Raw genomic sequence first — 24,784 nt, forward strand, 5'->3', positions numbered from 1 at the left:
CAGTCTGTAGGTAGGCAAACGACTGAGGGACAAAGAAAGTAGAATAAAAATAAAACGTTGAACGCATCCAGTGGTTTCTGCAGCCTTATGGAGTGTTTCGATAAAGTAGTCTGCTGCCAGGACATCATTTTTTCAGTCCCAAATTCTAATCGATTGGGATATTTCTCCAATAATTGTGATTAAAACAAAAAACATCCGCTGACCTTTATTCAAGCCAGTGCAGGATTGGCAGTGGCTTGAGCTTGGGATGTAAATGCCACAGATGTAACTTGTCAGAGGGGAGAACAATGTGGCGGCCACGTGTCCTCATTGTGTTGAGATGCGCTTTGGCAAAACGGTTCGGCTAATTCTGTTTAGTGCCAGATAAACAGAATTAGCCTAATCTAGAACGGAGACGTTCTAGATTAGGCTAATCTAGTACGACTTTCTCAGTACGACTTAAAGAGCCTGAAAGCTGCAGTGTGAAACTTTTAGAAATAATGTTTTATTTCTAAAATATTTCTTAAAACTGTCACCATGTTGTGACTGTTTGTTATAATGGCAACAGCCTGAGCTACAATTGCCATCTGAGGAAACTCCTCCTGACCAAAAACAACCTATCAGAGCCAGGGGGAGGGGCTAAGCGCTCTCAGTTAAGCTCAAAACCCTTTATATTTCTTTTATGGCGGCTATGCTAACTAGCCTGAGAATTTACAAGAGGTGATTAACAGCAGTAAGACCCGCCTCCTGGCTCTGATTGGTTGTTTCAAGTTAGCACTGGAAAAACACAGAGGAACTTAATTTTTTCACAGATTTTCTGTCTCATGCCGTACTGGGACGACATAGTGACATTTTCAATAAATGTATAAAAACGTATATCCTTTTATAAGTTACAGACGCCTTCAAAAAACACTGAGGTTTGGAAATGTTTAAGGCCTTCCTGGAATATTGAGGAAAGAGCAAGCAGCCAATTTTCAAATAAATTTCAGTTCCAAAGGAGAAAAAGGCTCTCTGGTTCCACAAATGGCTTAATAAAGAAAAAAGTAATGCAGCATGTTTCTTCAGTGGCTGAGCTGTTGCTTTTCCAGAGGCCACAGAAAACTCCCCACGAACACTGCAAGAACGAAAAATCACTGTCCTCCACTCACTCACCCGACTCCCAGCGTGCTGATGACCACTTAAGGGAAGCCAGGCCCCAGGACGGTGTGTTGGCACGCCGACAGGTGCCATCTGTCAAGCATCCATTTTGTGTTCTGCGCTCGTGTTCAGCCGCATCTCTTGCTGCCTGTTGGTACATTTGTTCAGAAGGGCTCCACATATGCGCGTGTGGGAGTGTGTGAGCATATGTACGTCTTTGCCTTGTTTCTGCCTCATTCCACTTTGCACGCTTGGGTTTGTGTGTGTAGGCATTTGCGTATGTTTGTGTTAAAAGTCGACCCGGGTGAAGCTAGAAACAGGGAATGAAGACAAACTTGTGGCGATTTCACATCGGATAGTCCGGTAGACTCGGTTCGATTGGGGACTGACCCTGTGACATTCGCTTAGATTTTCAGCTGCTGCGGTTTGCTTTCACACTGCACTGTCAAACAAACCAAACTCTTTGGAAAACTTTTCCACCTTCTCACCTGTGGTGGCCCTGCTTCAAAAACCACTGAAGAAAACGACATGAAAACCTCCGCCCACTTTCTTCTTTGCAATATGTAAAAAACAAAATGCCGTGGCGTTGGATTTTGGCGACTGTAGAATGTGTTCTTTATTTTTGACAAAACACAGCAACCCATTTTTCCCTTTAGCATTAGACTCAACGATTTGCTTTGGTTGTATTTACCCAGAATGCCCTGCACTATAGCTCACTTCCTGTTTATGGAGAGGTCTCCTGTCGTATCCATTCAAAACTTATTCACTTCGTTTTTGTTTGTTTGTGTTGTTTGCTTGTTTGTTTTGGGCAGGGGGTAATATACATTTAGCATCCCGGTCCACACTCCACTCCAGTAGATGGCGGTAATGTACACCAATACCTTGCCTTCCAACCGCCATAATAAAAAGAAGAGGAGTTCACTTCAGCTGAACCGAGGCTTGTAGGCGGACCAGAGCTCGCTTTTTTGGTCCGAAACAAGAGTTCTGATAATAGTAAAGAAAAAAATTAATAAACATATTTACAAAAAAAAAAAAAAAAGAGTTCTGTTACGCCTCGCCAAGTAAACCGGACTTCCCAGGCAAACCTGCTAAAGTTTGGTTAAACAGACTAAACAGGGCTGGTGTGAATCCATCCTAATGGAGGAATGAGCCACCCAGGTGGGTTGGATGGTTGTTATCAGTGCCGTTGTGGACAGGGTAGCTTCTTTCAGGTCGATAGATGAACAGACAGCGTATCCTGGTCTGCATGAAAGGCAGTCAGATTAGCTAATTGATTTCCTCAGCCGAAGTGCAGCAGCAGGTATCACGAGGTTCCTCAAGTCGTTTGCCGTTTACGTCCACAAAGCAGCGCCTCCTGGCTTTCTCGTGGTGCATAAAGTTAATATAGTTCTCAGCTTATACTTACGGTGGACACGATCCGTGTCTAATTTTCTAGAAAGAGAGAAGCACAACTCTGAGTGCAGTGCTTTGTTTTTTGTTTATATCATCCTAAGATTTTCCCTTCCTTTCAAAAACTTTTGCCTTTTATTTTATTTTATTTTATTATTTGTTTTACCCAAAAGATCAAATTAATTGCTCAGAGTAAAATGAAGCCAAGCTTGCCAAAGCAATACTTTGTACAGTAATTGGACAGATGCTTGGTAATTTCCTATACTCTTGAGCTGTTCATGGATTCTGAAGAAAAAGAAAGAAAAATAAGATATTTACTGTTTAAGAGCTATGAAATGAATGGAGTAGAACAAAACTACATAATTAAGAAGTAAATGTTTTTCTTTAATTTTCTACAAATATGATTTGAAAGGTTTTACTGGTATTTAACCTACATCATTCCTATATTTCTGATAAAAATGCTATGCAGTCAACTTTGATAGTCACCTGATTGGAATAATTATTCTCGTGTGCGTAACTTAACCTCAACCACTCTGCGAAGGCCTCATAGGTCTCAATGCGTTTTCGATGTAAAATGCAGGCAAGATGAGGAATAGATCCAAAATGAATAAATTTAATGATAGACTTAACTTTTAGTAAAACTAGAGCTGGAAGTTGGAACATGAATCCAACAAATGACAAAAAAAAAAAAACCAGGAAAGATGATTGTTGTGACGAGGCACAGACAAGAGACTGAATGGTGGTGCAGAAGCAGCTGAGTCAGAAATCTGAGAGCAAAAATCCAATGCAGGGGTCAGCAACTCCAGTTGTCTGAGTGTCACTGTTCTGCAACTTTTGTTTGCAAACCTGCTCCAACACGCCTGAATCAGATAAATAGGTGATAACCAGGCTTTTCCGAAAACTGCTGACAATACCAGGGAGGTAATTCAGCTACTGGAGGTACAGACCGCTGATGTAATGGAATGAAAGTTTGATCAGAAACTACGCACACACACAGAAAACAGAACACAACTCAACACGAGTGACCCAAAAACAATAGGAGACAGAGAAAACGGGAAGTGAACAGAGTAGAAGAAATCTTATTTTTCAAAATAAAACCTCCGGGCAATGGTGAGAACGTCAACAACAGAAGACTAAACACCAGTTTGTCACCTGAAACATAAGTACAGAACATATAATACAATATATCATGATGAGATGTTTTGGAAATATTTAGACTGAAACATAGCCATGTGTTGGAATTTGGAAACTGAAGAGTATTTTTGAAAATCTATGTGAAGCACTAATATACTATTGTTGTATCTCTGTCCTCTCAGATTCAGGATTCTCTGTCAGTCCATCATTGCTCATAAGCTCTTTGATTACGTGGTCCTGGTTTTTATCTTCCTCAACTGCATCACAGTGGCTCTGGAGAGGCCTAAGATACTTCAAGGAAGCCTGGTAAGAACAATAATTGTCTCCGTTACTTATTATTCTCTACACGCAGTACATTTTGCAGTGTTAAATATGCAGTGCCATATTTTATTGACTCTTTCAGAGCTGAACAACAGATTGAGTAAAATAAAAGCATTAAATTGATACCAATTTGATAAAGACAAAATAGACTCATGATAAAATTAACTCTTTAAGTGTTTAACTGATTGACTTTTTAAGCAAAAACTAGCTATTAACTCATTCTTCACAAACTAGCACGACTAATGCACAAATTAGCTAGCTAAACTAGCTAGCCTGCTAGTTTATGCACTAGTTAGCTGTGCACAAATTTAGAAGGAAAGTTGGGTAGACTTTCATTCTACAAAATAGCATTGCTATTGATACGTTCGATTGAACTTTAAAATCACTTCTATTTTAAAAGCTTTTAAATACAGGTAGCTACTAGATACATTAGCTACAACAGAAGCTACTAGATACAGTAGCTGTTAGCAACGGGAGCTTCTAGCTACAAATAGTTACTTGTATTTTAAAGTTTTTAAAATACATGTGATTTTGAAGTTCAAACTCAGTAAAAGTTTCAATAGTAAAAGTTGGAAGAAGGAAAGTCAACCCAACTATTGACTTGTACATAAAATAACTCTAAAAAAGACAAAATTATTGTTTCAATCATTTAGCACAACATATATCCAAAGCACGGACTATTTATGCTTTTATTTTAGTATTTTTTAATTACCATTGATTTCAGGCCTTAACTGGAGTCGTGTTTTCGGTCCTGATCCTGATGTAATCCAGTTTAATTGACCTTATTAATGTAAACAATAATCTAATTCACAAATTCTCTTATTTAAGAGAGTTCCTCAACAATCCTACGGTTTTCAGCAGTTCACTATGTTCTGACATCTGGGTGTATTTTGATTTGATGCTAAGCAGTTCGTTCAAGCAAGTGATGCAATTAAATTGAATCTGAACACTTCTGGCAAGTTTAAGATCCAATTCTCTGACATCTGCTGTCAGTGAGGCTTCAGAGCACAGCAGAGGGGTAACATTTACAGTGTGTACAATATTTTTTGCTTTGAACCTTCTAGGTGGGTCAAACAATTATTAAACTGTATCAAACAATTAGAATAAAAATGATTTTCCATTTTTTTAATATATCCATCAAACTATTTCTATTGTCTGTTTGCACTGTAGGAAAGACTGTTACTCACCCTTTCAAACTACATCTTTACGGCCATCTTTGTCGCAGAGATGACGCTCAAGGTAAAATGCTTCCAGCTCTTTTTTTCTTACTTTGTTTTTGCTGTAGTTCTGCCTGGTTTGCTGTCATTGTAGTCGTCTCTTTCTTAACACATTATCTTAAATCCATTAGACATTTCCTTTTGTCTTAAAAAAAACAATAGTTGGGGCATGCTCCGGTGGCGTAGAGGTTAGCGCGCCCCACGTTTGGAGGCCTTGTCGCCCCAACGCCTGAATAAGATGCTGACATCTTCTCTGATTGGCTGATAGGTGATGAGCGCCACGGCTGAGTTATGAATATGTCTCATGTAACTGTTTGCATCTAACGCTGCCATGACCTTCATTGACTTATCGCATTAACAAACTTATTCACATGTGATTTTAATTTCATGGAAACACCGCAATTGCAAAATTGTGTTTTTTCCACATTGGTAGAATATAGACAAATACTCACTCACACTGGAAACTTAGCTAGCGTTACCCTTTTAATTTTGCTCTGGAACTTGGATTTTCTGGGCATTCTTTTACTGTATCATCTGATTGCCAACACTTTTTTTTCTTCCATCTGTCCAGTCACCTATCCATCGGAAAAGGTGGATCCTTTCCTAACTGTTTATCCTCTAGCTTCCTATTTAGCTTCCTATTTAGCTCCTCATGTCGGTTTTACTGATAACGCTCCGTCTTGGTGTTTTAATCAGTTGCACTTGTATCATTACTGATGGGCATCTAGATAATGAATTTAATTAGAAGACTATCATTCTTCAGCTGGCCTTCAGGCACTCCTGAACCTCCCATCAAAAACTCAGATGCTTTCTGCTTTATCCATTTTGCCTTGTAGAAGACATTAAACCGTCCATTATTAAGATCTTTCAGTCTTCAGGCCTTCTCTGCACCAGTAGAAATCCTACAATTTATTTTTTATGATTGTGGATAATGAAGGCATGTGTAGCAGATTGTTATCTACAATGTGACGGTGTATGGTTCACTGGTATTGCTGGATGTAGCTGGTTGTATCCCTTTTTTTATTTTTCCCAGTTTGTAATTTAATGAAAGTAGCTCCATTATTATCTTTCAATTTGCTGCTCCATTTGCACTCTCAGATCTGGTTTCGAGTCTCTTTCTACTACCTTTCTTGCATCATACATTTACGTTGCTGTGCCATCCGTCTAACTTGTGACCTTCTTCAGATTCAGTTTAATTCAGTTTAGTTTTGTCTTAAAGCACCAACTCAGAAAACTGGTCCAATCCGATGGATTATACCACAGGTGACAAAGTCCAGTCCTCGAGGGCCGGTGTCCTGCAGTTTTTAGATGTGCCACAGGTACAAAACACTGGAATGAAATGGCTTAATTACCTCCTCCTTGTATAGATCAGTTCTCCAGAGTCTTGCTAATGACCTAATTATTCTAGTCAGGTGTGGTGCAGCAGAGGCACATCTAAAGGTTGCAGGACACCGGCCCTTGAGGACTGGAGTTTGACACCCCTGGATTATACAGAAATGCACAAAAAATAAAAATCACACTGACACAATGACACAAAGTCAAAGCTTTAATACAAGCCAGACAGATTTCATTTACTATGAAAATTGCTCTATGTAAAAAAGTCCAGTTAGTAGCATTACATTATTGATTTCACAGCAATACCTCTGGTGGGCCAAGCAGGTGGTGACAGTTCAAAGAAATCAAAAACCCTCCAGCTTTACCAGGTTTAGTGCGACACTTGATTAAAAGTATGAGAAAACAATAATGGTCCTGAATCGCTCTGCATGGCATAGAAAATCTGAGTATGTAGAGTTAAAGTCATCAGCTGCTCACTTAGTGGCTCGGTCTAAGAAACATTATTATTATTAAACCAGGATAGAGAAATAGTTATTGTGGTAACTGTATCCTCTGTGGAAAAAAACACTGATAAAACGTGAAGTTGTTAGCAGAAATAACTACTGAGTCGTCTCTCAAAATATATTAAAACAACGTAAAATGCTCATATTACTTGTTTTCATTTGCAGTTTACAAATGAACTTGGAGAAAAATAACTTCTGAGACATGTGGTGTGATCTGTTGAAATTGAATTTGTAAGGTGTTTCACCATAACGACCATTTGCTACGTTTGCAGGGGAACAAAAGGTGGGAACAAGCAAACCTGTGACCCTGAGCTCACTACTTGAGTTGAAAAGTGGCTGTTGGACAACAAAGCCAGTTTCTTGGAGTGACCATAAAAAAGTCTGTCATTGAAAATTGGTGGGCAGAGCTAGAAAGGTATTTTATATTAGTGCCCACAAATAGGTCCTAATTCTGCCAGATCAATAAGGAGGAATGGGCAAAAATTCTAGCAACCTATTGGAAGAAGCTTGTAAAAAAGATTTATGAACGTGTCAGTGAGGTAGGCTGGTAAAAACCTGCCCTTTGTTTTGTGCTTTGCTATGGTCTGGCCCCTCAACTATTGGGAATAATTGCTTTCTGGAGGCATGAACTCCATTTGAAGTTTCAAATTTTACCTAATTGTTAACATTTGGCTGTGACTTATGCAATGCACCAGATTGATGCTATGAAGCTTACCGGAAGCTACCTGTGCTGTAAATAACTGTCTTCTAGCGCCGCGCCGAACAAGATGATTGTTGATGGTAATTCAGCATTTGGAGGCGTGGCCAACACGGACTGAACAGCTCTGCTCACTTCCTCTGCTGCCTTTCCCAAAACTACAGGCAGACTACAACTCTAATCCAGTGCAGAAAATAGACATCTTCAGGCACAATTTCTTCTGTTCACTAATCGGCACTGTTGAAATTCTACCAGAGGAATATAGGTAAATGGCAGAAAACCCAGATGGAGATATGAAGAGAGATGTTAATAAAGGAGAATTTCAATGCCCAGTGTAGCAGTGGGACAAAGTGTCTCTCTCTTCTTCTTTTTTTGAGCATATCGGTTTTCTAAATTCCCTGTTTCAAGTGATTATTTATTAAAACTCCAAGATATATATTTGTCTCCTTCATTACTAAAGCAAATGTAACTGTCTTAGGATCTTTAAAGACCCTCGCTGTTTAGAATATGTTTGCTGGTGTCGGGCATTAGACTCCATTTAAAGGCATCGTGAGTAACTTCAGCTTCCTTCCAACTATTTCTTTGAGTTCCAGGGCTAAGGCTGTGATTTCTGATGAATGCCATTTCGTGTCTGGGTTTCCTTCAGATCTGCATCATTAGATTTCCTTAGAAGCTGAATAAATTAGGCTGAAAGAAATTAGATCAAAAAGACGGCCTGGTGTCTTGCTTTTCAGCCGTGCTACAGTCACTGAGCCGGATACGGCGAACACAATGATTGCTATTTCCCAAAGAGCTCTTCAGAAACTTCGTTTCAATGTCGTTCCAGTTCACCCTTAACAAGTATTGGTTTTAAATTCAGTTCAGCCAGGTTCAAATGAATAAGTTCATCGTGATAGCGAGAAAGTCTCCAGTTCCGACTTGAGCTATTCATCCATCCATTGTCAAAAGCTGATTATTCTTATCGGGTGACAAATGATGATGGTGTTGTGGGGGGGCTCTGGCTCTATGGAGGGTGTGTGTTGACAGTACTTATGATATAAGGTTTGTTTTATATTCAAACCACCTCTGAAATATCAATAGGCAATCTGTGAAATTATATGCCGTTCTCATCAGTCTAGTAGAATCACTTTGAAGTCACCGTTTAGCATCGCCGGCGCAAGTAATCCCATTTTAAACTGAAAAACCACTTGAAGAGCAAGTCCAATAATAGCAGGGATGACTGAAATATCAGACTGTAAATGGAGTTTGACTGCAGTTTAAAAGTGAATTCATTGTGACACAGTCTGCGTGTCACACCGCTGACAGAGTAAGAAAAGCGCGAGGTAACCTTTGTCACTGTTGGCATTGAAGCGCCAGACGTCCAATGAATCATGTTACCAGGGTGATGTTTAATCTGCTTTATTTATATCCAGAGGCATTCCAGTAGTAGCAGAGGAACCTCAGGATAACCAGGCTGCTATTAATAACAGAACAGACATGTTATAGCTCCATATGTACGCTGTCAAAACATAAGTAAAAACCTGATTTATGGCATGTGGCTTAGGCCCACTGCTGTACAGTTTGGATCAGTGTGGAAAGATTGAGGGTTTTTTTTTTTGGAAAATAATTTTTAGAATACTTTGGATGGTTCTTATCTTGTTGAACCATATGTTCTATTATCTGGAGATCTGCAATGCTGATAAAGGACAAAACACTGGAGCAGGACCTGGTGAAAGCTCATGAGCAAATTGAGCTTTAAATTAGAAAATTGACTCATTAAACCAAGAGCTGAAGACTTCACTCAAGGACAACAAATATCTGAACTGTGAAAAAATACCGAAGCTAAAATTAGAGATAGAGACCGGGAGTTCACACAGAAATCAGCTGCTGGCTGAAGTGAAGTCACACGAAAGTAAACTTAAAGACCTGCACAACTCTTTCAAAATCCTGGAGAGGGAATACAAACTTCGGATTGAAAGGACCGTAGAGGAAAAAAGGCAAGTGACATCAGAATTTGCAGCATACATACTGAAGACTGAAAAGAAAGAACATGAAATAAAAAAACTTGAGATTGAATTGTTGAATGACATCAGCTTGAAAGACAAGGAAATTCTGCAAGAGAAAGAGAAGACCAAACTTCTGGAGAGCACTGTAAAAGATCTGGAAAAGAAGCTCATGGAGGCAGAAAATGTAAACAAAGATCTGATCAAGAAACTTTCAAGAATGCCAACGGAGGAAGCCGTCGAAGAGACAAGGATCGCGTTTGAAGCCAAGCTAGATGTTGATGCACTGGCTCAGGAAAAACACAGAAGCAGGGTTTTGCAAGAATGCCTAATGATAAAAGATCGGCAGCTTAATGAACTCCTATATGAGCAGGCAAAGAGGCGACCCTCGCCGTCAAAAGTAAAGAGAGAGGCTGGGAAAGGGAAAAATCCTACTGCGCCGGATTGGAAACAGCTTAAAATAAACAATATGGCTTTAAATGCTGAGATAGAAGTACTAACGGAGCTCAGACGGAAAGACCAGAATCAAATAAAAGAACTAACCAAGCAATTGTTAAAGATCAAAAGAGAGGTGCTCATTGAGAGAGTTGACCAAGAGGATTCGAAGGAATCCCTAAATAATAAACATGACATTGCTGTGGTGAGGCCAGATGATGAAAGCAATATAAAGCCACTACCTAAAAATCAAAAAATTAGATGTCTACCATCAATTGTTTCAAACCCCCAGCCACCCAAACCAAAGTTGTCTTCCAATCAAAGAACTTTGAGTTTGGGTGAGGGAAAGTTAATGCCAGATTTTAAAGGCAATTTAACATCACAGTTTAAGCCACAGCCCCCAAGCCAAAGAAAGCCTGGAAGACCTCCAGTTGTAGTGGAAGACAGGAAGCCCTGGAAAATCTGAGGGGAGAAAAAAATCTGAGGAGAACGGTAAAGTCAGAGGTTGAAGGCAACATAATATGATGTTTGTGAACATCGCATACAAGAGGCGTATACACCTTGGGGCGGCAGAAGGTGGAGACCTTGGTGATCTGATCCTGGGCTACAGATGCTCCCTGTACTTCCAGAGTCTGGTCCTCATTGCTGGCAGCAACTCGGGCTCGTTTCCAGTGAGAGCTGGACTCCGCCAAGGCTGTTTGTCACTAATTCTATTCAATACTTTTATTGACAGAATTTGTAGGCACAGCCAAGGCATTGAGGGGATCCGATCTGGTGGCCTTAGGATCGCATCTCTGCTTTTTGCAGAAGATGTGGTCCTACTGCCTTCATCAGGTCGTGATCTGCAGCTTTCACTGGAACGATTCGCAGCCGAGTGTGAAGCAGCCGGGATGAGGATCAGTGCCTCCAAATCCGAGGCCATGGTCAGGATGCCTCCTGGACGCCTCCCTGGTGAGGTGTTTCAGGCACATCCCACCGGGAGAAGGCCAAGGGGAAGACCCAGGACACTATGGAGGTTTCTCAGCTGATCTGGGAACTCCTGGACCAAGTGGCTTTGGAGAGGGAATCTGGACCTCCTTACATAGGCTGCTACCCCTGTGATCTGAAGTGGATGATGGATGGATGGATGGACAGTTCGTATACGCCTCTTGTATTAACTAATAACGTTTAGACTTTTATTTATTCTTGCAGTTTGGCCATAGCCATAATTTTCTGTGTTAATCTAATCATCTTTAGATTAACTCATTAATTAATAATTTGTATTTGCATTCCTCCCTGTCCCAGACAGGGAGGAATGCAAAATACTCATTAAACTCAATTCATAGGTTTTCTCTGGGTGCTCCGGTTTTTCCTACCTTCGGGAAAAAAGTGATTAGGCTAATTGGTGTCTTTTAAATTTATCTTGGTTTCTCGCTCACTGACTGTTACAGAGAGAAAGAATATGAATTTATTAACTTATGTGATCTGAAGCAAAAGAAGATGGATGGATGGATGGATGGATTAAATGCACTGATACAGTGCATTTAAGAACTGTAAAAATTTAAGACTGTAAAAAAAGTTCTCAAAGACATTTTTTTTTAAAAAGTCAAAAATGTTTTGGACTTTTTTAAAAAAAAATAGTCTTTGAATTAACGTAATTAAATCATGGAAAGGATTTTCACACGATTAAATAGTTTTCTTTCAACATGAAGCATGTTTGTTGAGCTAATTTAATTTTCATGAGTTGGATCAACTTAATAATTAGTGTGAAGGAATCACTGTAACATAAGCTGGTTTCTCCAGCGTGTTGTGGTGGCGCAGGGGTTTAGCACATTGCACGTTTGGAGGCCTTAGTCCTCGACACAGACGTTGCTGGTTCGACTCCAGGTCCTGGCGACCTTTGCCATGTCCTCACCCTGTCAGCCTACTGTCTCAAAAAAATACAAGCCACTAGCGCCACAAAAACACTTCGGAGAAAAAAAAAGTTGGTCTCAACTAAATCGCCGTTAATCTTGGTTAAGTAAATTATTTCATCCAAAGCATTGCAAATTAGTTGGGCTGGCTCTTTTATTGACAGGTTGATTCAACTCAACCTTAATAAATTAAATTGAGCCAACACATTTTATTTAAATTAGAATAACCTTAATAAATTAGGTCAACTTAATTTATTAAGGTTATTCTAATTTAAATAAAATGAGAATAACCTTAATAAATTAAGTTGACCTAACAGATTTGCTGTAAATAGGAGTAACAGAATTACATGGTGCTGAAATAAAGCAAAGTAATCAGGTGGAAAACCTTTCCATGATTTTTTTATGCTCATCCAAAGAGGTATTTTTTTCAGTGTATTTATTCTTGCACTAGCCATAATTTTGTGTTTTAATCTAATCAACTTTAGATTAACTCATTAATTAATAACTTGCATCCTTACCTGTACTGAACATTGTTTCTTTCTACGATACACTCTTTAAATGGGATGCATAAGTTTTGTCGCAGCCTTCCAAAAACCAACATTTCCAACAACGGTCTCTAGGGGGCGCAGAGTAAGAGACAGTAACAGCGAGCTAGCCATCCAGTAAAGTTAAGTGTAGCCATATATTTATAGTTTTCTTCTGTTACCACAGCCAGGGGCACAACTACATATTTTTTAGGTGGATACAAACATCTCACCGGCGCCCCCCCACCCTCCCAGGACATAAACTTGTAGAAGTGAGCCAAAGAGCCTGTTATCCTGTGTCTAGAACCTCCTATGAGCTGCAGGTCTGAGGCTTTTTGTTAGCATGTTTTCTATCATTCTTATAGCTTGATAGGAAGCCTGATCCAAACTGGCAACCCACATTAATAAAATGGTGAAATAATATTGACCACAAAAGATATCAACCTTTTTTTTTACACAATCCTAACAAACGTTATTGATGTTGTCTTCACAATATTTATTTATTTACTATTAATCTATTTGTATAATTTGTTCATTAAATTGCCATCTATATTATTTTTTGGTCTCAGGAAATGACTGAGGGATGAAGCGTCTGATGTCTGGTTCTTTAGGTTCTGACGGGTATGCGGTTCCTCTCCTGATCCATTCTGTCTGATATCAAACCCACTGGGTGCCACTGAATATCGCCGACATGTTTATTTTAATGCCCCTATTAAACTTCACTGTGATTGTTTAGCCCGTGTTTTCCCACTACCATCTGTATTTTTGCCAGAGGTTTTACTTTAAGGACGGTGTAATATCGGGTGGACATTTTAAAAAGACACTGGTTGATAGCAGCTCACTGCGGCTGTGTAGTGTCCGCTAGGTAACCATGACAACAGCGTCAGTTAGTGGAGTCCTATTTAGGTCCCGCAACGACAATTTAGCTGACCCTAATATTTCCCGTGTTTTGTTTTGGTCATTATTATTACACTTATTGTTGAGATGTGTGTGATCGGTGTGTCTGTCAGACATTTATAGCAATACGGAATAAATCACGTCCAGTATTGGGTGGAAACAACAACCAACTGTTATTTTAGGCTAGCTTAAGCTAACGTGAATATTTACCACTCTCTTGTTGATACACTGACATTACTTACCTTCTGTCTTTCAACCACTTTGAAAATCTTTTCTTCGTCTCTCCTACATCTTTATCTTTCCCCCTCTTCCGTTTTCTGTTTTGTGCCCCGGAGGTTTTTCTGCGCCTCATCTTTAGCTCCCTGTTGTCAAGGCACTGCTACAAATTTAAAAGAAAAAAACGCGCCTCAGCGTGTTCTCGAAGGGACGCTGCCCAAGCTACCTGTATGGGAGGGGAGAGCAGGTGACAGGAGGAGAGGGGCGACTAATCAGTGCTGTTCCTCTGTTATTGATCATTTCATACACAAACAGCTGTTAAGTACTTAAAATGCTGACTAGAAAAAAATCCCCCTCATCGTTTTGCGCCCCATATAGTGCAGCGCCCCTATGCGTTGCATACGCTGCATAGCCACCTTTTGCGCCACTGATTCTCTGTACCTTTCTTCACCATACCTGACTTCTGCCTTTCAATTCACTGACTGATAGCTGTCTCACACGTTCCTCAACGTAGCGTCTTTCTGTTTTTCTCTGAAGACTCTGCACTGAAATGTTTTTGTTTTCTTTCAGTTCCTGCTGGAACAAGAGTTTGTTATATTAAATCAGAGCAATGAGATAATATGCAACATTTAGCAGTTCAGCCACATCTTTGATATTATTGCCTTTGAGTATCGAGGAGTTTGATTAAAGGGGCAGTATTATGTAAAATCTACTTTTTTGAGTCTTACTTCATGTTATAATGTTATTATGGTACACTATAGAACATTGCAGCAGTCCTTCCTCAGGACTTCCCCACTCAGCTCCTTCAGACTAGCCAGCAGCAATTAGCAAACACCTGTTGGAACTAGGGGTTGAACGACTACATATTTTTTAAGGTCGACTACATCATGATAATAGTCGAGTCGATGTCGACTAGTCGCGGTGACGTCATAGTGACGTAAGCGCAAAAACCCTTCACAACTACTTGGAGGCTTTATTAGCTATTTTCACGGCAAATATTGACCCCCCTCCTCCCCCACACACACACACTCCCCTTCTCCTGCTTTTACTAAGTCTATTATGGAGAATTAAAAGAGCAATAAACAGATCATTCTTCGTGAGCAGCGGGGAAAAGTTTGTTGCACAAAGTCGGGTCTGACTTTTTTTTTCTAAACACCGGCTGATGCTGATGATCTCTGGATAGTTACTATAGGAGTCAAATTATCACACTGACTACATGGTGCTTTTGGAACATCACAAGCCAAACTTGTTATGAACGGATCCCGTTTGGTTACAGCTGAATTCAACGAAACCACCTGCTTCTCCTCCGCCCGATGCGCGGCAGGAAGCTCTGCTGACTCAGCAGATTGAACGATTTAACATATTTTCTAGTCAACGTCAACATGATAAAAGTCAAGTCGATGTCGAGTTTACTAGTCGTTGTGACGTCATAGCAACGCAAGACGCAAAGCTTTGGAGTAACGTACAGGCTTTATTACCCGTTTTCACGGAAAAATACGGCATTTACACAGAACAGCAACAAGTGAAACAACAAAACATCGGGATAGTTTATGATAAATAATAAGTTGCTGGGAAACCAACATTCAAAAGGAAACGCACATCTTTTAGATGGCATTACCACAGATCTTTATTTAATCAGCAACATAACATAATAATGTATTAGTTAGATCGTAGTGACAAAGACACTCGCGAGCCGGCTAAGTGACATCCTTAGCGGGAAGGGGGCGAGTTTTAGACGGCTGGTGTTTTGTAGTTGACTGCAGCTGCAACTCCATCTCCTTTTAAAAACACTGTAAAACCACAAATATGCATCCATCTACATATCATTTAAACTAATGTATTAACTTATTTTTCTTGTGTCTTGTGACGTATAGCCTACTGTGCTGTCAGATCAGCACAGGCTGTCACCACCGGCAATCACATGACTGCGACTAGTCGACATGAAATGTAAAAACTCGCGAGACGTCCTAGAGTCGACTAGTCGACTAGTCGACTAATTGGTTCAACCCCTAGTTGGAACGTCATCTGCTGACCTAATTGTTGGAGCTACTTCTCATTGAAATGCTGAAAACAGTGTTGTTAAAGGGTCAATAGAGGAGGCGTGTTGTGACGACTTCCTGAAAGCGTAGTTTCAGAAAGTGTAAGATTTTCTTAAAGAGACAGAGGCCCAATTTCAAGGCGTTAAATTATGAAATTAGATATCATTTAAGTTATATTTCATATGAACAGCATTTGTATAACGACTGAAGGTTACCATAGTTACTTGACTGCAGTATAAAATGACACTGTGACAGAAAAACACATAATGTTGCCCCTTTTAAAGAAGATGTGACTTTTTTACACTTATATGTTAAGCATAATTTACATGATGATTATTATTAATTGTTTTGAACATGATTGTATATAATTACAAAGGTGAAGTGAAATATATTTAAGTGCAAGACATGATTTATTTGAATAGAGGAAGTCCTTTAATTTGAAAAATGCTTAAGGATCTGTTACTGTTTTGTCACTATCTTGTTTTGTTGACTTCTGATTGCTATTGGTTACGAACGGTTGGTTGTCCGTTTGTTGTTTTATCGCTTTTCTGCTGAAGCCGTTCTTTTTCTCTTCAATAAACACTGAACAGAAAGGTTCAGTAAAAGAAATACGAGACTCCGTGTTGTTTGAGAAGAAGCTTCACTCCGTAACAGAAGCTTTTGTAAACAAAAGCTGAGTAGTGTCCTCTTGGCAGTCGAGCAAAAAAAATGGCTTAAATTTAACTGAGCTTTACAAAAAAAAAAACTAGATTACAGTTAATTTAAGATTTCACAACCTAAATTACTTTTTATCACAGGCCCAACTTGGTATAAATAACTTATTTTCATCAGTTAATTATAGTTAGTTAATGTTTTTAAGAACAATGTCATTTTACCATGTTAGCCAGACGTTGGCTAACAGTTTCTGGCTAACACAAATTATTAGACAGAAACACTACTTTAATTGTTGTGAAAACACTTAAGGTAGTATTTTTAGACCATCTCTATGCATTTGCTTTGGTTATCTCTGTGTGACATTGAAGTGTGCCAAAACCAAAAACAGAAGAAATCTGTAAATTAGCTCATACATTTTTACAGCACATTAAACACGACAAGATCACATGAATCTGATGAGTCGTCTATTCATGTGGGTCATGTCTCCGTTGGATTTCCCCCAGGTTGTGTCCATGGGCCTGTACCTGGGAGAGACGGCGTATCTGAGGAGCAGCTGGAACATCCTGGACGGTTTCCTGGTCTTTGTGTCTCTCATTGATATTGTCGTGTCAATGGCAGGAGGCGCTAAGATCCTGGGAGTCCTGCGCGTTCTCCGGTTGCTCAGGACGTTACGGCCTCTCAGGTTAGTGACAAACGGACAGAATTTAACCCGTCACCATAATCAGATCCTTTCTTTTTTTTTTTTTTGTTAAACTGATATTGATGAAAAAATATTATTTCCCCTGTGACATCGGGAAAATGTCTTGTTGTAAGTAGGTTTATCTGCCAATACTTTTTCAGCAATATTAAGGAATTGTTTATTTAAAACAAGCTCCGATAGTGATAGTTTCATCTTATTTCGAGTGTAATAAGACATTTGCATTAGAAAAAAAAACGACTAAGAATGCTGACATTTGGCGTTTTTGCAGTGTAGCACTTCAACTGTCCAATATAAGCTCGTTGTTACCTAAATACTACAAAGTCTGTCGAAAGTCTTACATAGAAAAATAGCAACACATCTCTGAATAGTTGCCAGGCAACATGCGGGAACCCCCCCTCCTCCCTCTCCTGCCCACCACCACCTCCAACTACTGTTCCCAGCCATGCAAAAAATAGTCTGGGACCCGACTCGTCTGCCAGACATGGCGCTATCTGTCCGTCCATCTATTATCTTTACTCGGTTAATCCTCTCCGGGGTCATGCAGGGCCTGGAGTCTGACGGGCTGACACTAGACAAGAGTCAGGGTTCAATCTGGACAGTCCATCACAGGTCCAACACAGAGAGAGCGGTCTGACTCGGAGCGGGTAAAAGTCAGTGAGTTAACTGCTTCCTCCTCCCCTTCACTGCCTCTTTGTTACTGAGCTCAAAGTCTCCTTAGTAGTGCAAGTTTTTTTATTTTATTTTATTTCTAGGTCTGTCACGCTCTTATTCTGTGTGCAGTCATGTAAATAAAAAAGAAAATGCCATCACAGCGCTTGTTTCAACTCATGAGCTACAACTAACGATCTAACAAACAGACTAATGAAATAGAAATATTGCTCTATCTAAGAATAAAAAACCTAAATCTTGGAGACTTTGTGACTCTCGAGATCCCACTCTTTGTTTTGACCTCTCTAATAATGACCCTGGAGCTTATCTTACTGTCTTTACTCTCCTTCTCATCGTCCACGGTGGAAAAATAAACTTGGTTCGTCACTCAGGCTTGTTCCCCAAATTCCAGTCGTTCTTTTTTGTTTGTTTGTTTTAATTACTGCTCTAACTCTTCAGACTAGCGTCCATTTTCTTGGAGCAATTTGCTGATGATTGAAGACCAACACACATTCGTCTTACAAACATACCTTATTTATTTCTTTGAAATTTTGAAGCAGAAAGCTCCTTTTTGTCACGCTACAGTTGTACTCCATAGAAACAAGACATCCTGGGTTCCTATTTGAAGGTTTTAAGACACTTTAATCAACCTCAAGATATGCATCTTAAAGGTTTTTGTTGACTTCAGTTTACATTCAATGCGTTTAGTGCACAAAAACAAAATATTTCATAGCAGAAAGTTGTTTTTTTTACCTTTAGAGAAATAATTTTAGGTAAAATGTTGAATTTTTCTACTTATAAAATGTCACTGCAGCTTTTTTCTTTTCTCCATCCTTATGAGAAAAGCCACCAAGTGTATCGGATGCTTTATTTTGTCATAAACACCAATTAAAAAGATCCTAGTCAATCCATCTATGACCAATTTAGTATACATCTGTTCTTCGCATATGACAGTAAAAACACATATTTTTCATTTGCTACTTTGATGATAATGACTCAGTTCAAACTCAGTTCCTATTTAACAGCTTTACATTGAAAATCAGCTTTCTTGCTTTCTGTCTTTCTCTCTATATGTGAGTCTTTGTCTCACTTGTTTTCTCTCTGTCTGCCTTCGTGGGGGCCACAGGGTTATCAGCAGGGCTCCAGGGCTGAAGCTGGTGGTGGAGACGCTAATTACTTCCCTCAAACCCATCGGAAACATTGTTCTCATCTGCTGTGCCTTTTTCATCATCTTTGGCATTCTCGGAGTTCAGGTACATGAAAGCATCTTCAGAAGAGTACCTTCCCTCTTGCCCAATGAAAATTTGCAAGGGTTGCACCGATTGCAGTTTTCTGGCCGCTGATCGATCTTTGTAAAAGCCTGACCTGCTGATTAAGTTGGCAACAGTGGGGTGACAAATTTTGACCGATGGATAAGTACAGTTTTAAGTATTGGCCGATGGTCGAGCTTCCAAAATGTAGAAAATCGGAGCTGAGGATTATTATTCTATTTGTTGATTGTGTCAAGTAGTGACAGCCTCTGTAGACAAAGACAATCATCTGAACTAATGGCGGAAACTTGAATGAATGAGAACCTGCAGGCCCGTTCCTCCCCAAAGCTCAACTGGTGTTCATTTCAATATCCCCCGTCTGCATACGTTGCTTTCCACACTCTCCGTCTATGACCTGTTTGATAGGAACGAGGCAGAAGACCACCTGACCGTTGCCATCATGTTGCATTTTGAAGCTTTATTTGAGAACCAAGGAAAATATTTACAGCCGCTAAATATGAGATTGCTTCAAAAGCTGCGTAAAAGGCGGCGTCTGGCTGCGCTTACGAGTGTCGTCATGCCGTCGTCAGAATGTGTCTTTGTTCGCCTCGTTCGCTCATCTCTCCCTCTCCGTTTGCGTGTTTTGCCTCAAAAGCTCTTCAAAGGCAAGTTTTACTACTGCGTGGGTTCAGACGTGAAGAACATCACGAATAAAACGGACTGCATCAGAGCCAGTTACCGATGGGTTCACCACAAGTACAACTTTGACAACCTTGGACAGGTACGGGACAAAAACATTACCAAAACGATATTCCTTTTTGTCACGTCTGTATTATTTTTGAACCTGTAAGCGGAGAGCTGTCCACAGAAGGTCGTTCTCAAAACGTGGGAGATAATTCAGAAGGTATTTTGCTAGAAAATTCTTTTTAATAATGAAAATGTTTCTCATGGTTTGGCATAATAAAATATGTTTTTTTTTTATAGCTCCTGTTTTTAAGAAGAAAGCATTAAGAATTAATTATTGAGTTTAGATAATTACGGAAGATGCAGCATGAATCAACTAGTATATTATTGTGAGGGAATGCCAAAGTTAAAAAAACTAAATAAATAAAAAAAGTCACCCATGTCCCCTAGGGGCCACCGTAGATAACAAATGAAGTAAAAGTACAAATTCCCTAATAGACAGGTAAGATTTTTACCTAAGCGTGTGTTTTGTCTGTGTTCCCGTAGGCTCTCATGTCGCTGTTTGTTCTAGCATCAAAAGACGGCTGGGTTAACATCATGTACCACGGACTGGACGCAGTGGGGATTGACCAGCAGGTAAACACACGCGGCCTTCAGTGACCCATTTTTCACGCTCAGTCTAACCGTTCTTAACCCCTCGGTGTTGCAGTCCATTGGGTTTATGCACAGAGTGCGTCATCAGATTTTTGTGGCATACTGTCTTTTTAGTTGGACGGTATGAATGCAATCCTTCTGGTCCTGTGATTCCTCAGCCAGTTGGAGCTCCTTAATATTCCCTAATGTTCTACAACATCGAGGCACACGTGGAGGCATCGTTATAAAAACTGCTACCAAACGTCAAACAGCTCCTGTTAATCTGAATGTTTTTAAAACTCCAGCTTTTAAAAAACTTTTCCGAATGATCTTTGGTGCTGAGCTGGAGGAGGATGAGTTCCAGTCGTCTACAGTCACTCGCTAATTGACTCCAGCTTTATGTTGTCGATAATACAGCTACGCTAATCTTTCTTTGTGGAATTATTTTATGTTTGCCTTTGTGGTAAAAAAAAAAAGAGAAAAGAAAATCAACAAAGCTGATGGGAAAACAACGATGTACTCCTAATCATTCCCCCATTTTTCTGAGCCGATATGACAAATAACCGAGGAGGAATTATATAATACGCAAGCCTTTTACATTTATTAAGTCATTTATTTTAAACAATGTTCCAGTAGTTTTTGCAGTTTTATTTCTAATACAGTCAATATGAGGCTTCCAACACGTTTCTTAACATGAGGACTTTATGTTTTGCTTGTAACCGTTTGGTCACATTGCAGTAACATAGTTATTAAAACTTTGTTTCAAAGATGCCCTTTTTAACGCCATTCCACGTATATATAGGTTTATCTACAGTTATTTTTGGTCTGGAAAAGCACAACATTACTCTTGGTCACCTTCCTAATATAATGACCTTAGTCATTTTTTGCCAAAAGTGACTTGTTTTTAATGCCTAAAATGTCTTTTGGAACAAAAGAGGCTTTGATTTTTTATTATTTATTTATTGCCAAAATCTCTTTTGGCAAAAAGTGACTGAGGCCATTCTCTTCGAAAGTTGACGACGTCAGTCTTGTAAACTGAATTGACCTGAATTGTTTCATGTGTGGGCTGCACAGTGGCGCAGTTGGTAGAGCTGTTGCCTTGCAGCAAGAAGGTCCTGGGTTCGATTCCCGGCCCGGGGTCTTTCTGCATGGAGTTTGCATGTTCTCCCTGTGCATGGTGGGTTCTCTCCGGGTTCTCCGGCTTCCTCCCACAGTCCAAAAACATGACTGTCAGGTTAATTGGTCTCCCTAAATTCTCCCTAGGTGTGAGTGAATGTGTGAATTGTTGTGTGTCCTGTGTGTCTCTGTGTTGCCCTGCGACAGACTTGCGACCTGTCCAGGGTGAACCCGCCTCTCGCCCGGGACGTAGCTGGAGAGGAACCAGCAACCCTCCTGACCCCTCTAGGGGACAAGGATGAACAGAAAATGGATGGATGGATGTTTCATGTTTGTTTTAGTCCATCATCAACTGAACAATCCCACCACTTCCCCTAGAGGCAGTGTTGGGTAGCGTAGCTCATGCAAGATCAGCAAAAAGAAAGAAGAAAAAGACGAAGATTCTGGTCCTGCCAGAACTTCTCAGTTCACATTCTGCAACTCATTTAATGAACTACTGCGGTGCCTCTTTTCATTTCTCTGAGACTGAGACTACACACCATCAAGATCCCCTTCGCTGTCGCCATGTTTGTTGTCGTCTGAGACGCTCCTCTAAATTTGGAAGCTAATTGAAAAACGCCCTCTAGTGACTCGGTTGCCCATCAACCATGGCAACTTAATAAACAGCTTTTAAAGTCGAGGGGAGTGACACTTGACAACGGCCCTATTTATATACATAAACGGAGCATAAATGGGGCCTTAACAGAGCACATCCGGTGGGCGGAGGGGAAGTTAAAATAACTCACACGGCGTCTTCAGACAAAATGTTCTCTCTGTTATTCAGCTTCAAGAAAATAACAATGCAGCTGCAGGTAATTATTGCAGGTAGACATGCAGGAGGAACGTTTGGAGAACGTGGTTATTGTGTTATTAGACAGATCCAATGACATCAGTATGTATATAAACATAGGACACTTAAATGGGCAGTATTGTGTTTCCCAGGCACATAGTCCCAATTTATAGCATGATTAAATAACTTTGTGACCTTCAGATTGCTGCAAATCCCAAATTGGACTTAAAATAAGTTTTACTTTAATTTAACACCTTGAAATTGGGCGTCCGTCTCTTTAAAAGAGACGATTTTTCTTTCTGAAACTTCTCTTTCGGCAAGCAATCGCAAGATGGCTCCTCTATTAATCCTTTAACGATGTTTTTAGCAGAGAAGAAGCTCCTATAATGAGCTCAGCAGATCCACAGATCCACCAGCTGTTTCTAATTGATGCTGGCTAGTCTGAAGGAGCAGAGTGGGGAAGGGTTTCTCTGTGAGGTGGAAGCTTTGAGGAGGAGCTTCGTCCTTAAAGGCGGGGCAATGTCTACACAGGCGTTTTGCACAGCTGTGTGTTTGCCATGGGAGACTGAAGGATTTCTCAAACATGCATGAAAGAATTAAATCAACACTCCAGGTATGTTTTTGATGAGAGAATAACATTACAACATGATGTGAATCTCAAAGAAGTTGATTTTTACCTCGTTCTGCCTCTTTAAAAAGTGAAGAAGAAAGTAAAAGAAAGCATTCTCTTCTCTGAGAAACTTCATCTCTGCAAACACCGCCCACGGTCGCCTCTGCGGTCTGACTCCTCTCTCACTGCTGGAGCTCTCTTTAGTAACCGTGGCATCAGAGCTGTTGTCCTTTCCACCTCAGCTTTGGGTTAGAAGTGTTTACAATGCAGTGTTTTCCACAGGAGTGACCATAAAGCTAGAGGATACAATGCAAATGAATCATCTCTTCAAAGAAACATCTCCATCGCTAAGAGCGGGCGTCATGCTGGATGAGTCAGTCTGCACGTCAGGGAATACCTCACCGCTCTCCAACTTTGCACAGCCTGACTAATTTCATTTACACTTCATGCTGAGCTTTCAGCACTTAGATTGAAAATGTGTCTCTCTCATCTCTGACTTTAATGCACCTGAAATAGATTTTTTTTTCCTGATGATTATCTCCTCTTCTCTAAATCACTCCAGTTTTTTTGTTTTTTTTACTTCCTCCTTCCCACATTGTCTCCCTGATTCTACCCTGTGCTTCGATTTTTGTCTCTCTTTTGTGTTTAGAGGCTTGACGACCAATGGGAGTGGCCGTTTATGTGGCGGAGGCTCGGTAACGTCGCCGACTTAAACAAACAAGAGCTTGTTTTATCTGTCAGGAGTCACCTATAGAAACTCTGAGTCACAAACATGCTGACCTGTGGAGATTCAGAAGGCTGTAATTAAACACAGGCACAGCTTGATTCTTCTAGATTTAGCCCAAGCCTTCTAAACATTAACAAGTGCAAATATTTTAAGGAAACTTCTTAACATCTCTCACTGGAGCACAGTTTTGGGTTCGGACCTGATCAAAGTCTACTGAGGGTTGAAAGAAACTCAATATTTTCTTTAAGCACAATGCCAAATGATGGATTTGTAAGCTAGCAAAGGTGTAAACCTGAGACAAAGTGAGGGCAGGACTTAGAAAGACACTAAAATCGTCTGAACTGCTGAACTCGGCTCTTACTGATGAAAATTGCATCATTTTGTTGCCAAAGAGATCGCAATTGATACACGGTAAGCACAAAAACGTCCAATGGCAGATGGCTTTTTTTGGGGTTTTTTTTTTTTGCACACCACTTCAAAACCCCTGGCAAATGGTAGTGACCACACTCAAACACACACACACATGCAGTACTTAACTAAATAATTTCATGTTTCAAACAAAAACGTGATACAATCATGTTGGATAAACAAGAAATTCAACAACTTCACGTTTATGATGATGGTGGTGTGATGATTCCTCTACAATCCTGAACAAACTCTTAAGACCGGAGGGGAAAAGAAATGATTACCAAAATCTTTCCAAGTATTTTTGGTCTAGTTTCTAGTGCAAATATCTTGTTACACTTAACATGATACAAATTAACTTACAGTTAATGTTTCAGCAAGACATAGTAGCTTGTTTTAAGTACGTAATTCCTTAATATCCATGAAAAAGTACTTGTTCTATTGACAGATCAATTTTGAGTCTCAGGTTTCTATAGAAAGCTCAAGACCAAAATACTTGGTAAAGATTTTGTGCTTTTCAGTGTGATGGTGACCGTGTTGTAAATCACTTCAAAATACTAAATCAGCTGCTCAAAACTTTAAACACTGCAGTCTCAAAAAAGTCAATATGCCAGTAAAACTGGCTTTCATGTTGTTTTCAGTTAGGTGTTTACATGTCACCGTCAAAGGCAAAGACACTTTACGTCTTTGAACATCTCTGAGCTTCACTAGCAAAGACCTTTCTCCATCACTGTCAAGGTTGAAGACAGTGAGACATTTTAAATTAAATTCGATTTTTTTTTCCTTTTATAAAAAAAAAGTGATACTTCAGTCAGAATCAGAGAACAGCCT

At 39.9% G+C, this 24,784-nt stretch overlaps 1 protein-coding gene across 2 annotated transcripts in view; it reads left to right on the plus strand.

Annotated features, from left to right (window-relative positions):
- LOC122830339 (voltage-dependent T-type calcium channel subunit alpha-1I-like) overlaps positions 1-24,784 on the plus strand; it is a 201,955-nt gene that overhangs the window by 141,501 nt on the left and 35,670 nt on the right. For both annotated transcript variants that reach the window (XM_044115612.1, XM_044115613.1), the window contains 6 exons: positions 3,822-3,945; positions 5,131-5,199; positions 16,855-17,033; positions 18,826-18,952; positions 19,605-19,730; positions 20,180-20,269. In XM_044115612.1, coding sequence (XP_043971547.1) covers positions 3,822-3,945; positions 5,131-5,199; positions 16,855-17,033; positions 18,826-18,952; positions 19,605-19,730; positions 20,180-20,269 — 715 coding nt within the window. The remainder of the gene's footprint in view (positions 1-3,821; positions 3,946-5,130; positions 5,200-16,854; positions 17,034-18,825; positions 18,953-19,604; positions 19,731-20,179; positions 20,270-24,784) is intronic.

Source organism: Gambusia affinis, linkage group LG04 (assembly GCF_019740435.1).
Source record: "Gambusia affinis linkage group LG04, SWU_Gaff_1.0, whole genome shotgun sequence".
Lineage (NCBI taxonomy): Eukaryota > Metazoa > Chordata > Actinopteri > Cyprinodontiformes > Poeciliidae > Gambusia > Gambusia affinis.